The 12,549-nt window shown below is 51.4% G+C and overlaps 4 protein-coding genes across 4 annotated transcripts; 1 reads left to right on the top strand and 3 right to left on the bottom strand.

The window, feature by feature from the left end:
• Positions 1–130: 130 nt before the first annotated feature.
• pgmA (phosphoglucomutase PGM2) lies at positions 131–1,894 on the top strand (the record flags this gene model as incomplete). The annotated part of the gene is made up of 3 exons (XM_022626454.1): positions 131–183; positions 231–532; positions 585–1,894. The coding sequence occupies 3 exons, from the start codon at positions 131–133 to the stop codon at positions 1,892–1,894; spliced, it is 1,665 nt and encodes a 554-aa protein (XP_022493760.1).
• Positions 1,895–2,139: 245 nt separating this feature from the next.
• PENARI_c001G08527 (Gfo/Idh/MocA family protein) lies at positions 2,140–3,777 on the bottom strand (the record flags this gene model as incomplete). The annotated part of the gene is made up of 1 exon (XM_022626802.1): positions 2,140–3,777. One exon carries the CDS (start codon positions 3,775–3,777, stop codon positions 2,140–2,142), a length of 1,638 nt encoding a protein of 545 aa, XP_022493600.1.
• A 2,273-nt stretch (positions 3,778–6,050) lies between these two features.
• PENARI_c001G01699 (FAD binding domain protein) lies at positions 6,051–7,963 on the bottom strand (the record flags this gene model as incomplete). Its single annotated transcript, XM_022626247.1, has 4 exons — positions 6,051–6,592; positions 6,655–6,741; positions 6,800–7,296; positions 7,353–7,963. 4 exons carry the CDS (start codon positions 7,961–7,963, stop codon positions 6,051–6,053), a joined length of 1,737 nt encoding a protein of 578 aa, XP_022493996.1.
• Positions 7,964–10,041: 2,078 nt separating this feature from the next.
• PENARI_c001G08864 (uncharacterized protein) lies at positions 10,042–11,963 on the bottom strand (the record flags this gene model as incomplete). The annotated part of the gene is made up of 2 exons (XM_022626828.1): positions 10,042–10,047; positions 10,110–11,963. The coding sequence occupies 2 exons, from the start codon at positions 11,961–11,963 to the stop codon at positions 10,042–10,044; spliced, it is 1,860 nt and encodes a 619-aa protein (XP_022493326.1).
• Between the last annotated feature and the right edge of the window lie 586 nt (positions 11,964–12,549).

A 12,549-nucleotide genomic window follows, 5' to 3' on the forward strand; every position in this document is an offset into this window, starting at 1 on the left:
ACTAACTTAGTACTAGTAGTATGTAGCTATGTTCTAGTGGGATGATAAACACATGACGACCCCTCCCGTCATTCGGTGAACTTCCCCTCCTTCTTTCTCTCTACACCTTTTTCTTCCAATTCATTCCATCATGTCCGTCCAGACGGTGTCTATCCAGCCTTTCACTGACCAGAAGCCTGGAACGTATGTTGTTTGCTACCCTGCAATTGATCCAGCTAACCTTCTCCCAGCTCCGGCCTTCGCAAGAAGGTCAAGGTCTTCCAGCAACCCAACTACTCTGAGTCCTTCATCACTAGCATTCTCCTCTCCATCCCTGAGGGTGTTGAAGGCTCCTTCCTTGTCATTGGTGGCGATGGCCGTTACTACAACCCCGAGGTGATCTCCAAGATCGCAAAGATCAGCGCCGCCTACGGTGTCAAGAAGCTCCTGGTGGGACAGAATGGCATTCTCAGCACTCCCGCTGCTAGCAACCTCATCCGCGTGAGGAAGGCTACTGGTGGTATTCTGCTCACCGCCAGTCACAACCCCGGTGGTAAGTAATGGAGACAGCCTTGATTGTTTGGACGCTGACTGACACTACACAGGCCCCGAGAACGACTTCGGTATCAAGTACAACTTGAACAACGGAGCCCCTGCCCCCGAGACTATCACCAACAAGATCTACGAAACCGCCAAGTCCTTGACCTCCTACAAGTACGCTGACGTGCCTGATGTCGACACCTCCAGCATTGGCACCAAGAGCTACGGCTCCCTCGAGGTGGAGGTCGTCCACTCCACCGCCGACTACGTGACCATGATGAAGGAGATCTTCGATTTCGACCTCATCAAGGAGTTCCTCAGCTCCCACAAGGACTTCAAGGTCCTCTTCGACGGTATGCACGGTGTCACCGGCCCCTACGGCGTGGACATCTTCGTCAAGGAGCTCGGCCTGCCCGCCAGCAGCACCATGAACTGCGAGCCCAAGCCGGACTTTGGCGGCGGTCACCCCGACCCCAACCTGGTGTATGCACACGAGCTCGTCGAGGCCGTCAACAAGAACGGCGTGCACTTCGGTGCCGCCAGTGACGGCGACGGTGACCGTAACATGATTTACGGTGCCAACACCTTCGTCTCCCCCGGTGACAGCTTGGCAATCATCGCCCACCACGCAAAGCTTATCCCCTACTTCCAGAAGCAGGGCGTACACGGCCTGGCCCGTTCCATGCCCACCTCCGGAGCTGTTGACCGCGTGGCCCAGAAGCAAGGCTTGCAGAGCTACGAGGTTCCCACTGGCTGGAAGTTCTTCTGCAACCTGTTCGACAATAACAAGATCTCGATCTGTGGCGAGGAGAGCTTCGGCACTGGTAGCAACCACATCCGTGAGAAGGACGGCGTGTGGGCTGTGATCGCCTGGTTGAACATCGTCGCCGGTGTCGCCAAGCAAAAGCCCAACGAGACCCCCAGCATCGCCTCCATCCAGAACGAGTTCTGGCAGACCTACGGCCGCACGTTCTTCACCCGCTACGACTACGAGAATGTCGACAGCGATGGTGCCAACAAGGTCGTTGGCACCCTGTCCGACCTCGTCGCTAGCGGCTCCTTCGTCGGCTCTGAGATCGCTGGCCGGAAGGTCACCGACGCCGGCAACTTCTCCTACACCGACCTTGACGGCAGTGTCTCCAAGAACCAGGGCCTGTACGCCAAGTTCGATGACGGCAGCCGCATCGTCGTTCGTCTGTCCGGTACCGGCAGCAGCGGCGCTACTATCCGTCTGTACGTGGAGCGCTACGAGGCTGACCAGTCCAAGTTCGGTCTCACTGCCCAGGAGTACCTGGCTGACAACATCTCGCTTGCTCTTAACCTGCTTAAGTTCAAGGAGTATGTTGGCCGTGAGGAGCCTGATGTTAAGACTTAAGTTGGAGGTTGTAATGTGGAACCTGCTGGATGGGGATCACCTTTAATTGTTTTGCCGTTCCGTCTGAACGAGAGAAATGATGATCGAATAGCAGAATTTAAAAGTATATCAAGGATGGCATGACATAGAGACTGTTGCAGTATAATCTGAGCCTCTTACGAGCTTGGACCTTGGTCATTGTAGTTTATAGATCACCATCATTCATATCTCATCATCATAAATCATAAATCATACCACAATCCATCTCACTCCCAACCATCAGCAGAAACCCTCAATTTCTCCCCCCACCACTCCCCCCATCGAACAACCCTCTCCCCCCTCCTCGCCTCCTCCGCCGCAAAAACAACAGCATGACTCCGAACCGCCTCTTCAAGCGTACAACCCACAAACCTCGCCTGCGCCTCCTCAACCTCAACCCCCAAAACCTCAACCGCCTCAACAGCACTAACAAACTGCCTCGCAAGCCCATAATCCCCACCACCATGCGACTCCTTCCTCTCCGGAGGCGGCTTGGGCACATCAATAACGGTTGTCTCCCCACTGGCAAAATCATAGATTGAGATGCTATGACTGTCATACGCGATCTCACCCTTCGTTCCATAGACCCGACCACGTCGTTCACACTGTTTCTCCGTTGGCGCTATCATATGGAACGAAGCTGTTTTCGCGAGGCGGTGCGGTGCGCCTTCCTCGTCGTCCCAGGTTATTGTCACGACCTGATCGTCGCAGACGTCGTTGTCTGCTTCGTAGACGCAGCGTCCATACCATGGTCTCGAGGCGATTGTTGAGTCGGGCGTGGTTGTATCGTAGTCTTCGGCCAGACGGGCGAGGAGGTGTGATTCAGCGGCCTTGGAGCCCTGGACTCGGAATACATCTTCTATATCTGGCGCGACGATGTCGACGGGCCAGGCTGTGTGTCCTGTTGATAGGTGGCGGTCGTTGTAGATTCGGACTGCGCTGTAGTTGCATGTTCGTTCGATTGGGCAGGTGAGGCAGTTTGTTGCGGTGCCTGCTGCTTTTGGTTTGCGGGCTCGTCGGAATTGGGTCATTGTTCCGGCTGAGGAGATGGTGCGGGGGAAATGCGGTTTGTGGGGGTTTTCTGCGGCGGTTGTTTCCGGGGATAGTGGGGAACAGAGGAGCCAGAGGATGAAGTCGATGTCGTGGCAGGATTTCGTGAGGAGGGAGCCATCTCCTGCTGAGGTGGTACGGCGCCAGTTGCCGCGTACGTAGCTGTGCGAGAAGTGCCACCAGCCTACTGGTTCGCAGTGTTCTAGGGAGACTATGTCGCCGATAATATTGTCTGTTAGGAGGAGTTTGCGCAGGAGGATGTTGTGTGGGCTGTAGCGGAGGACGTGGCCGATTGAGAAGATGTTGGATGGAGCTCGGGGTGTTTTGGTTTCGCCTTCTGGTGGTTGCAGGGTTCGGTAGACGGTTAGGCAGTCGTCTAGGGAGAGCGCTAGTGGTTTTTCGCAGAGGATATGGAGTTTGAGAGGGGCCAGGGCTTGGACAATTCCAACGTGTGTTTCGTCTAATGTGCAGATGAAGACGCCGTCTACGCCTGGAGGTATGTTTCCACTTGCGCCTGTCTCAGCGTTCTGTGCCTGTGCCCGCCGCTTGGTCTCCCATTGCACCCATTCGCGCCAGTCTGCGAATTGTTGACCTTCGCTTGGGGTTCCCTCGCCCCAGATGTAGTTTCGTCCGAATTCACTCCGCTTGAACGGGTGGGGTTCGGCGACAGCGTGGATTACGCCTGGTGTTGCGGTTGTGACGGCGCGGGCGTAGGCATTTCCACGGGATCCGGCGCCGATGACAAGGAAGCGGAGCTGCTTTGGCGTGGAGGAATCGGCAATGGTGTCGGTAGGGGGTGGAATCGGTTCTTTCATGTTTGGATGAAGGGATGTGGGGATAATTGGAGCTGAATTCAGGGTGTTGGGGTTGGTTTATGGAAAAATGCCGATGAATAGACTCAACTGACTCTGATCAAATCAATATTTAGAGTCAAATAAGCCAGAGCAGCCATATATATAGCCCAACGCGAGTCTCAGAGAGACGTTACAGTCGGCGTGTTACATGCGGGGAAACATCAGCAACATCGGCTGGACCCTGATTGGCTGCAAATATAACTTCATTGTATATTCCGTATTCTCTACTCTATATCGTCTCTTTTCTACTGTCTGTATTCTCTTCCTCGCTCTCGTCAAAAATCGTCGCTACCTCTTCCAAAGACCGGCCCTTCGTTTCAGGGAATAGGAAGTACACAATCCCCAGGAATACGACCAGACAGCCTATATAAACACAATAATATTTCCACTGAAGCGCAGTAAACGCCACAGGATTCACGTATTGGTTGAAGAAGCATGCAGCAGCATCGACCGACAATGTAACCGCAAGACCCTTGGCACGCAGTTGAAACGGTAGGATCTCAGCCGGATACGAGATGAAAAGAGGCGCATACGCCATGTCGTAGAAGCCGAAAAAGATAAACAGGAATGGCACCACGGCTATCCCTGCAGCCGCGAGGTGCTGCTCCGCGAATAAACCAGCAAGCAGTGTGGCAATGGAGAGAAATAGCAGCATTCCTGCCGTGGACAAGAGCCAGAGGATACGACGACCGTATCGCTCCGAAGCCACCGCTCCTGCGGCTGAGAGGAGGAAGTTCCAAGCTTGGAGACTCACGTTTACGGCGGCTTGGTCCGCTGCTTTGGTAATCCCCACTGAGCTGAGGATTGGTGCGAGGTAATATGATAGGATCCCTGGATATATCAACATGTGGTCTCTTAGGGCTTCGGGTTTCCTACCATTTCCAGCCCATTCTTGCATCAGTCCAACTAAGACACAAATCGCCAATCGGTGCATGTCGCCTTTTGAAGAGAAGAAGGAATTCCAGTTTCTAGACTGGGCCGCTTCGGCATTGATGGTGTCGCAAATCTGACAGAATTCATGCTGAACCAACTCATCATCTGTCCGTCCATTGGCATGATATCTGGCCAAAATAACCAAAGCCTCATCTTTCCGACCTTTCGACACAAGCCACCTAGGGCTCTCCGGCACAAAGAAGACCAAACCAATCAATTGACTGATCGGATATGCCACCTGTAATAAGCAAGGAATTCTCCATGACCAGCTGTTCGTCAGGGCGATAGTTGCAAATGTAACCGCAGCCGAGCCGATTGCCCCCAGACACCAAGTCGCATTATAGAAGGCGGTCGCGGTCTGTCTCTGGCGTGGGTGCGCAATCTCAGTTACCAAGAGAGGAGCAGCAGTTTGGGAAATGCCCATGCCCGCACCTGTCAGCACCCTCATACCGAAGAAAGCCCAATGATTTCTAAAAATGGTCTGAATGATCGTTGCGACAATGACAAGACTGCATCCGAGTCCCACGCAGATCTTGCGCCCATGTTTATCTGCAATATAGGACGCTGGTACGAATGCTAAAAAAGCTCCCAGAGAAGTGCCGGCAATGATAAGACCAATTATGTTGGGGTCCAAACCGCCAATTATTGTGGTGACTACTTTTTGGTCAATATCAATCTCATGGACTCAATAGAATCACTTACATTGAGGTAATACCAGCAGGCTGTTAACTAAACTTGCGATATAACCCGACGAAGAAGCAGTAGAGAACATGAACAGAATTCCAAGATTCAGTTTCCGTAAACCCTTGTCCTTAATCCAGTTTTTATCCGTGTTGTTGGGCAGAAGCTTAAATGCTTCCAGAGGAAGCTCCGTCGGGGGAGCCGTATCAGTCTTCGCTGTCATGGCGCTCTATCAATGTTGACGCTGTACCAAGTATAAGACGAGAAAGTATAATCTGCAGAATCCAAGCCAAGCCATTTATACAAACTTCAATCATTACTATAAAACCTGTAGCAGAACAAGGGATTATCCACACATTCCTCCCCCTAATGAAACCCTCCGACTCTCCCAGGTTAATCTTCGGGCTCTCCATAAGATGACTGGTGACTAAAGATGGAATGAAGGGAGGAATGTCCGATCTAACTACCTATTCGGGTGGTTTGTCCAGCGTACAAGAGTCCCAAGAACACGGATCCATACTGCCAATCATGCACAAACTAAACGATCTACAGTGCAATACACTGCTCCTTGCAACAACATGGATGCCACACGTGAGACATATCCCATTCAAACTTCATCATCATTCATCACTATCACCAAGCAGCGACGCATACCGGTTGCCAAGCCCACAAAACCCTTCACATTGCTCTCCAACATCCCGCCCTTTGTGCAACACTTCCTCAATACCCCACGTCACGCGTTCCGCACCGACTCTCGCGCCTTCAAGATTCGGTGCCGCGGGTCCAAGCCGGAGAGATGCCATCCGTCCTGTCATGAATAGCGGTACGTCTTCACGCCATGATAGGTCGTTTGTTAGACAGGGGAATCCGGACTTAACTTCGATGGGGTATTGTTCGTTCATTTCGCGTAGTAAGGGCATCTCGCGGACGTCGGTGCGTGCACCTGTTGCGAAGTAGATGTAGTCTATTGGGGGGAGGTTGGGGATTGGTGGGTCGGTTGTTAGGGTCCAGGTTTGGGTTGAGGTGTTGTATTCGTGTGATTTTATTTCTGTGCATGGGTGGAGGGAGGCGCGGTGTTTGGCGGTGTGTTGTTTCACGATTTTGGTGTAGCGTGGTGTCATGCTGCCTCCGTTGCGGGCAGTTTGAAGCATTTCGAGGCGTTCTACATGGGTTAGTTTAGTTGTTGAATATGGGGAAGGGACATGTAATTGAATTAGGGCCTACCTTCGTCGGTATCGGCAGACCAGAAGGCTGCTTTTTCCCAGTTTTTGTATTTGCCCATCCATGGCAAACTGATATCAAAATGTTTGACTGTATTCGTGTTAGCTTTGTGTTCATAAGTCCACTATCCATCAAAGCATATACATACCCTTCATCCCGGACCTCATAATAAACCACACTTTGGTGACTCCCTTGCGAACAGCCATGTCCACAATCTGAGCTGAAGAAAGCCCACCCCCAACAACGACAACATTTGTCTCCTGTCGGCGCTGGATCTTGTCCTGTACATTAGGACTGGGGAAGGTCTTAATTTCCATGCTGTGGCAACATCCAGCTGCACCCTCTTGCTCATTTGCTGGCTTCCATGGATAGATCTTTGAAACTCCTGCACCACCAGGACCGATGGCAAGCACAACAGCCCGGCTGTAGAATTTCTCTCCAGTCGACGTGGAAATTGTAAAGATCTTCTCCGAGCCATCAGACACATAGTCATAAGAGAGTCCTGTGGCCTCGCGCTGCAAGATCTGTCCCGGCTCGTTGAGTCCATACCGATCAATGATCGAAGCGCAGTAATCGGCGAACAGTTCCGTAGAAGGAGAGAAGTAATCTTTCCGGTCTCGTTCGTCGATCTCGCCTCCAATTGGCCTATATCTGTCAGACAGACACACCAAAAGGAATCGAAACCTTCCAAGTAAACTTACTGAGTCTTTCCCCCCTGTCTTCTCTTCTTTTTCTTATGCTTGCTCATCTCCTTCCCAACACAACCTGGAATCTCCCACAAATCCCCCTCGCGCCCAGTCTCCTGAGTATAGGCCAACATCCCATCCCGATCACCAGGATCAACATGGAAGAACATCGGACTGCGAAGCTGCTTAATCTCTAATGTCTTGAAAGCATTATTCCATCGTTGCATCCATTTATCCCCCGATCCATCAAGTACTAAAGTTGACACAGACGACGAGGTCGATGTAGTCGAGGAAGCGGAGAGCGATGGAACAGAAGATACAGAGTCTGTAGACGCACGCCGTTGTCGATCTTGGCCTTTGTCTTTGCCATCTTTGCTATCGCAGGGACACATCGTCTCGCAGTTCCATTTGTTTGCCCGAACGCCGTTGATCTTGCTGTGTCGGGCTTGTACGAGGTTCATTCGGCCGGTGTGTTTCTTTATCCAGTGGTAGCGTTGGTGCTCTTCGTCAGTGAAGACTGCCGAGGGGGTTTCTTCGCCTAGTCGTGCGGCGACGGCGAGGCCACAGGGTCCTGCACCTATTATTATTACATCGTGGATAGAGGCTGGTTGGGGTTCGTCAGACATCTTGGGGTTGGTAAAGTGGTTGTGGATATAGTATGTTGAGATATGAGGGCTGGATAAATGAGATAAAAGGAACCCTTCGAGATTCGAAGAATGGGGATACTATTTCTTTTATATTAATCTATTGGCATTGGTACTCCTCACATTCACTTGACCTTCTACAATGTCCTCAGCGTCACGAGTTGGCCATCGAGGTACTCTTCCCCAAGGTCCTTAGGGCTTGCATGATACAATACTCAAACGGGACAAGACCCATGCTCCACACTCAAGGTGGATCTGACAGTCTATTGGAAGCTGTCAACTGAGGACCTTGGGGTTCAATTGCGATCATTGGAAATCGCATCAAAACAATGAAAATATTCAATTTAACTCGGTAAAGAATTGAATTTAGGGTCTGGAGACCCGACAAATTGGTGAAACTAACTACCCTTATGATACCAGGGTTAAAGTGAAGGCAATATGATGTTCTGCGGAAGGTGTAATCCCATTCGTGCAAGAGTATGGTGAGGAGAGTAGACGATATCAAGATATCAACGAGGATTGATTTACGCAATCAATCCGGAGCTCCCTTTCTTATGATCCTTGATATCTGGCGGCGCTTTACCAACCAAAGCAGCCATCTCGAGATGATCAGGTACAGATTTACTCCCATGTCATGTTTCTTAACGAAGTCCCCATCCGCTGTAGAGAAATACACGACGATAGAGTACATGCGCCATTTATTCCACGGCATGAATCCAATACGACGAAAGGGTGGGATCTGTTGTATGTCATGCCCAATCTTTGGAGTTTTGAATAAGACGGGGTCAGGCTGGTATGATAGTATATCATCTCTGCGGGATATGATAGAATATGCCCGAATTTAACGACCCATGCTCCTCATGGAAGTTTCATTGCTAAGTAAAGCCCCTTTGATGAAGTCTTACATAGCAAAGTCAGCTTTAGTCTAGATATTCTGAATATGACCCATGCGACATAACGAGCCGTTGGGGGTGCTGATGAGCATTGCGAGGGTTCTCGCGTGGAATGACCTCAACATTGAAGACCGGGAGACATGCGTGTCATCTCCGTGGACAGGGTTCAGAATGCGGTAGTTCCAACGCGCGCTTGAAGAATATTTCCAGGAGCAAGTGATGACATTGGTCTGACGATTTTTCTCGCGGCGAATGAAGCTGGGCGGATGAGACCCATCGCGAAAAGAACCAAGCAATGACGAATGAAGGGATAGTGAGGTCCGATGGGTACATGTAGATGGGTGGATCCATAAAGGGAGGAAAGATCAACAAAAGGTTGCTGCAGGGACTCTTGATGTGTGGTTGTGGCTGCGTGCCTATAGACGAACCTATGCGGATGATAGAAAACCGACAAACTGTTCATTTGAATTGAATGTTTGGTATAAAACTGCTCTATGATACAGCACCTATCCTATCGGGTAACTCATTAGACGGTCTATTAGAACTCGAGAGTTCTTATAGGGCGATTGCACGGAGCGGGCACGGCCCGAGGGAACCTTGTTAGTCATAGTACTTACGGCGTACCTTCCAAGGTTGGAAGTAGTTAAAGTATACAGCTGCTCAATATCGCTGCTTATTAGTTCAGCAAACTATGCATGCATGTCCAGAGGTTGGTTGATAAGTTAAGCCCACTTTAGCTGTAGCACCGAGGATAATATTTTCCAAACTAACCGAATCTTTTTGGCTGTCCTTCATTGTTGTTGATAGCGATACTCAAATAGTATTTAGTGTAATGTTATCGTCAACATGATTACAGAAGAAATACTATGCGTAGTTCACAGTATAGAAAAGACCTAAAAAATTAAATTAAGCACAAAGGGGGAATAGCAAAAGCAGCGAATACCACCACACAAAAACACCAGACCAACACAAAGAGCAAAAACAAAAACAGATAATAAGACACGATAAGTAACAAAAAACGCATAGACCATCAAAATCCAACACAAACACCAAAACCAACCAACGCCAACACTTAACCAACACCCATCATTGCCAACACCAAACCATATCAATCCAAACCACCTCTCCTATTTATGCCACTTCTTAAGCTTCTTCCCCTCCCCAACCCTAGCCCTCGGTGCACCACCCCCCTCCCTCCGGTGCCAAGCATCCTGAGGCCAAACCCACCCCCTCACCCTCTTAGCATCCCTCCGCTCCCCAATCTGCGGCGGCGGGATCCAATCATCCTTCCCCTCTGGCAAGACCCGCTGCCGCGTCATTGCACCCGGCCCGCCGACGTTGAGGTGGGCGGATGGCTGGTGCGGTAATGGTTGGGATTTCGAGAGCATGAGTAGGAAATATAATGCTAGACTTGCTGTCATTGGTGTTGAGAGGGCCTGGGCTTCTTCGGAGGTTTCGTCTGGGAAGGGGGAGTGGGATGATGATGGTGAAGAGGAGGAAGGAGACGAGGAAGAGAACGAGTGCGCGCTGATGGGCGTTGCCAGTGCCGGCCCGTCACGGGAGAGCGTATGTGCATGTGCATGTGCATGAGGGCGCGAGCTAAAAGCAGCCGTCTTAAGTGGGATAGTAGCAGCAATCTCGAAGTATCCGAAATAAGGAACGTCATCGCCATCGTCGCAGCCAGCTCGAACGCAGACTAGTTCGATTTCTGTGATTATGAATCCGTACCGACAGGAGTGTTCGCGCATGCAGCGTTGCAGGTGGGCGAGGCCGTTGAGGTATTCGACGCGGCGGTGCGGTGCTTCATTGCGCATGCCTGTATTCCAGCGGTCGAAGCTCTTGACTATGCCGACTAACCGGCCGCGAGGGAGACCGGCGCTTGTCTGCTCCGTGTCTGAGGCGTAGTTTGCTAGGAAGTGCGGATGGCCGTGGTTTTTGTGGCCTGCGCTGCGGACGTCTGGGGCTGCGTAGAGCTGGAGATGGTCGGGCCCTTGGGAGACGGCTAGGGCGGCGTTGACTCGGGGCGCGTAGAGGTTTGTGATCAGGTTCACTAGGGCGGGTTCGGATTCTGGGGCTAGGTGGGCGAAGGATACTGCCACCGGTGGAGTGAGCTCGCCTGGGATTTCGGTTCTCAGGAGCTGGATTAGTCGGCTGTCTACTAGGTCGAAGGTTGCTAGCGAGAAGGAGGTCCAGTTTCGTAGGTTGCGGATGTCCCACCAGAAGTAGTCGTGCATACCGCGAGTTGGGACTACGCTCACGTTGCGGACTAGGTTGATTGGTGGGATTGGCATTGTTAGGTAGGAGAGGAGAGTTGTTGAGCGTGGTGTTGGTGGTTCTTGGGGACTCAGCAGGGCTGGTGATGGCTGTGCGGAGGCCGGATGGTATTTGTATTGGGGGGTTGGCACTGTCAATGGGTGTGTACATGTTGGGGTTTGCTGGGCCGTTGGTCTCTGGGAGTATGACGGATAGACCACGATAGTTGGAGTGATTGGAGTGACCGGTGTGGTGGGAGTGGTTTGAGCATGCATCTGAGGCACATATTTAGGAAGCTCACGGTAGGTTGGATATCCAAATCGAGTCAAAGTGGCAGTGTCGACACCAGATGCTGACACGGAGCGTGAGTGGCCACCGACGGCTTTGCGCTTGTGAGATGGGGTGATAGCCACAGGCGATGACAAGGTAGAGCTGGTGCCATGGGCCATTGGGGCCGGTGAGATAGGGGACGCCAACGTCAAGCGGTCGACAACATCCCGAGTATGACGGTTAGACCGAGTAGTTGTATAAGGGACAAAGCCAGGAGGGTTCCGTGTATTAGACAGAACCCGGCGGGAACGAAGAGGTCCGCCAGCAGACACTGGCTCGATGACAACATCCTGAGGTCTGATCTTTGGCAAGAGGGCCGGACCATGATGATGCCTGGTTGGCGAGGTGGTAGGACTAGTGTTGCCGGTGATAGTCGACCAAGGCGATGACTCGCTTGAGTAGACAGACGAGTTGGACTCATGGCGACTATGACCCGAGCCGGTGAACCCCTCAAGAGGAAGACGCGGCGGCGTTGTAGGCCGATAGCGAGCGTACTGCACAGACATGATAGACAAGTAGTTGTCTAACTTGATCTTTGTCACAATAACAAACGAATGAGAGAGTGATGAGGATCAAATCATCAAGGCGAAGAGCTTGGATATTAAATGGTCTTCACAAGGTCTCAAACGGCCAAGCACGCATATAAAAAGATCGACTGACGAACTCATAGAAAACATGAAACATGGAGAAGAGCCCCATTGTGACGCCAGCGGAGCTTCAGATTCTTTTTTTGGGATCCTAGTCTCCGATCAAGAGGAACGTTCACGCGATGAAACGCGAAACTGCCGACATTGTGCCTGAAAGACAGACATGTCGCGCGAAGATGCACTTGAAACTGCAGAGACGGGGGTTCTAGTCCGGTATAGTGCCGTTTCATCGGACAGTCGCGCGTCAAGATGTTGCTATATTTTGCACTTGGGTCAACTTCATTCTTCAGATGCCTTTCTGGGGTTAGTCTGCTGCAAGATCTGAGAGCAGTTCTAAATTCGGCAACAATTAGGTCGCAATTTGCAGGTAATTAGCGGACTTGTTGGTGACCCTCCCTGCTTCAGCACTCGCCGAGTCGGCGGCTAGGGAGTTCCAAGAAGCAAC

The sequence above is a fragment of the Penicillium arizonense genome (assembly GCF_001773325.1).
Source record: "Penicillium arizonense strain CBS 141311 chromosome Unknown PENARI_contig001, whole genome shotgun sequence".
In the NCBI taxonomy this organism is placed as follows: domain Eukaryota; kingdom Fungi; phylum Ascomycota; class Eurotiomycetes; order Eurotiales; family Aspergillaceae; genus Penicillium; species Penicillium arizonense.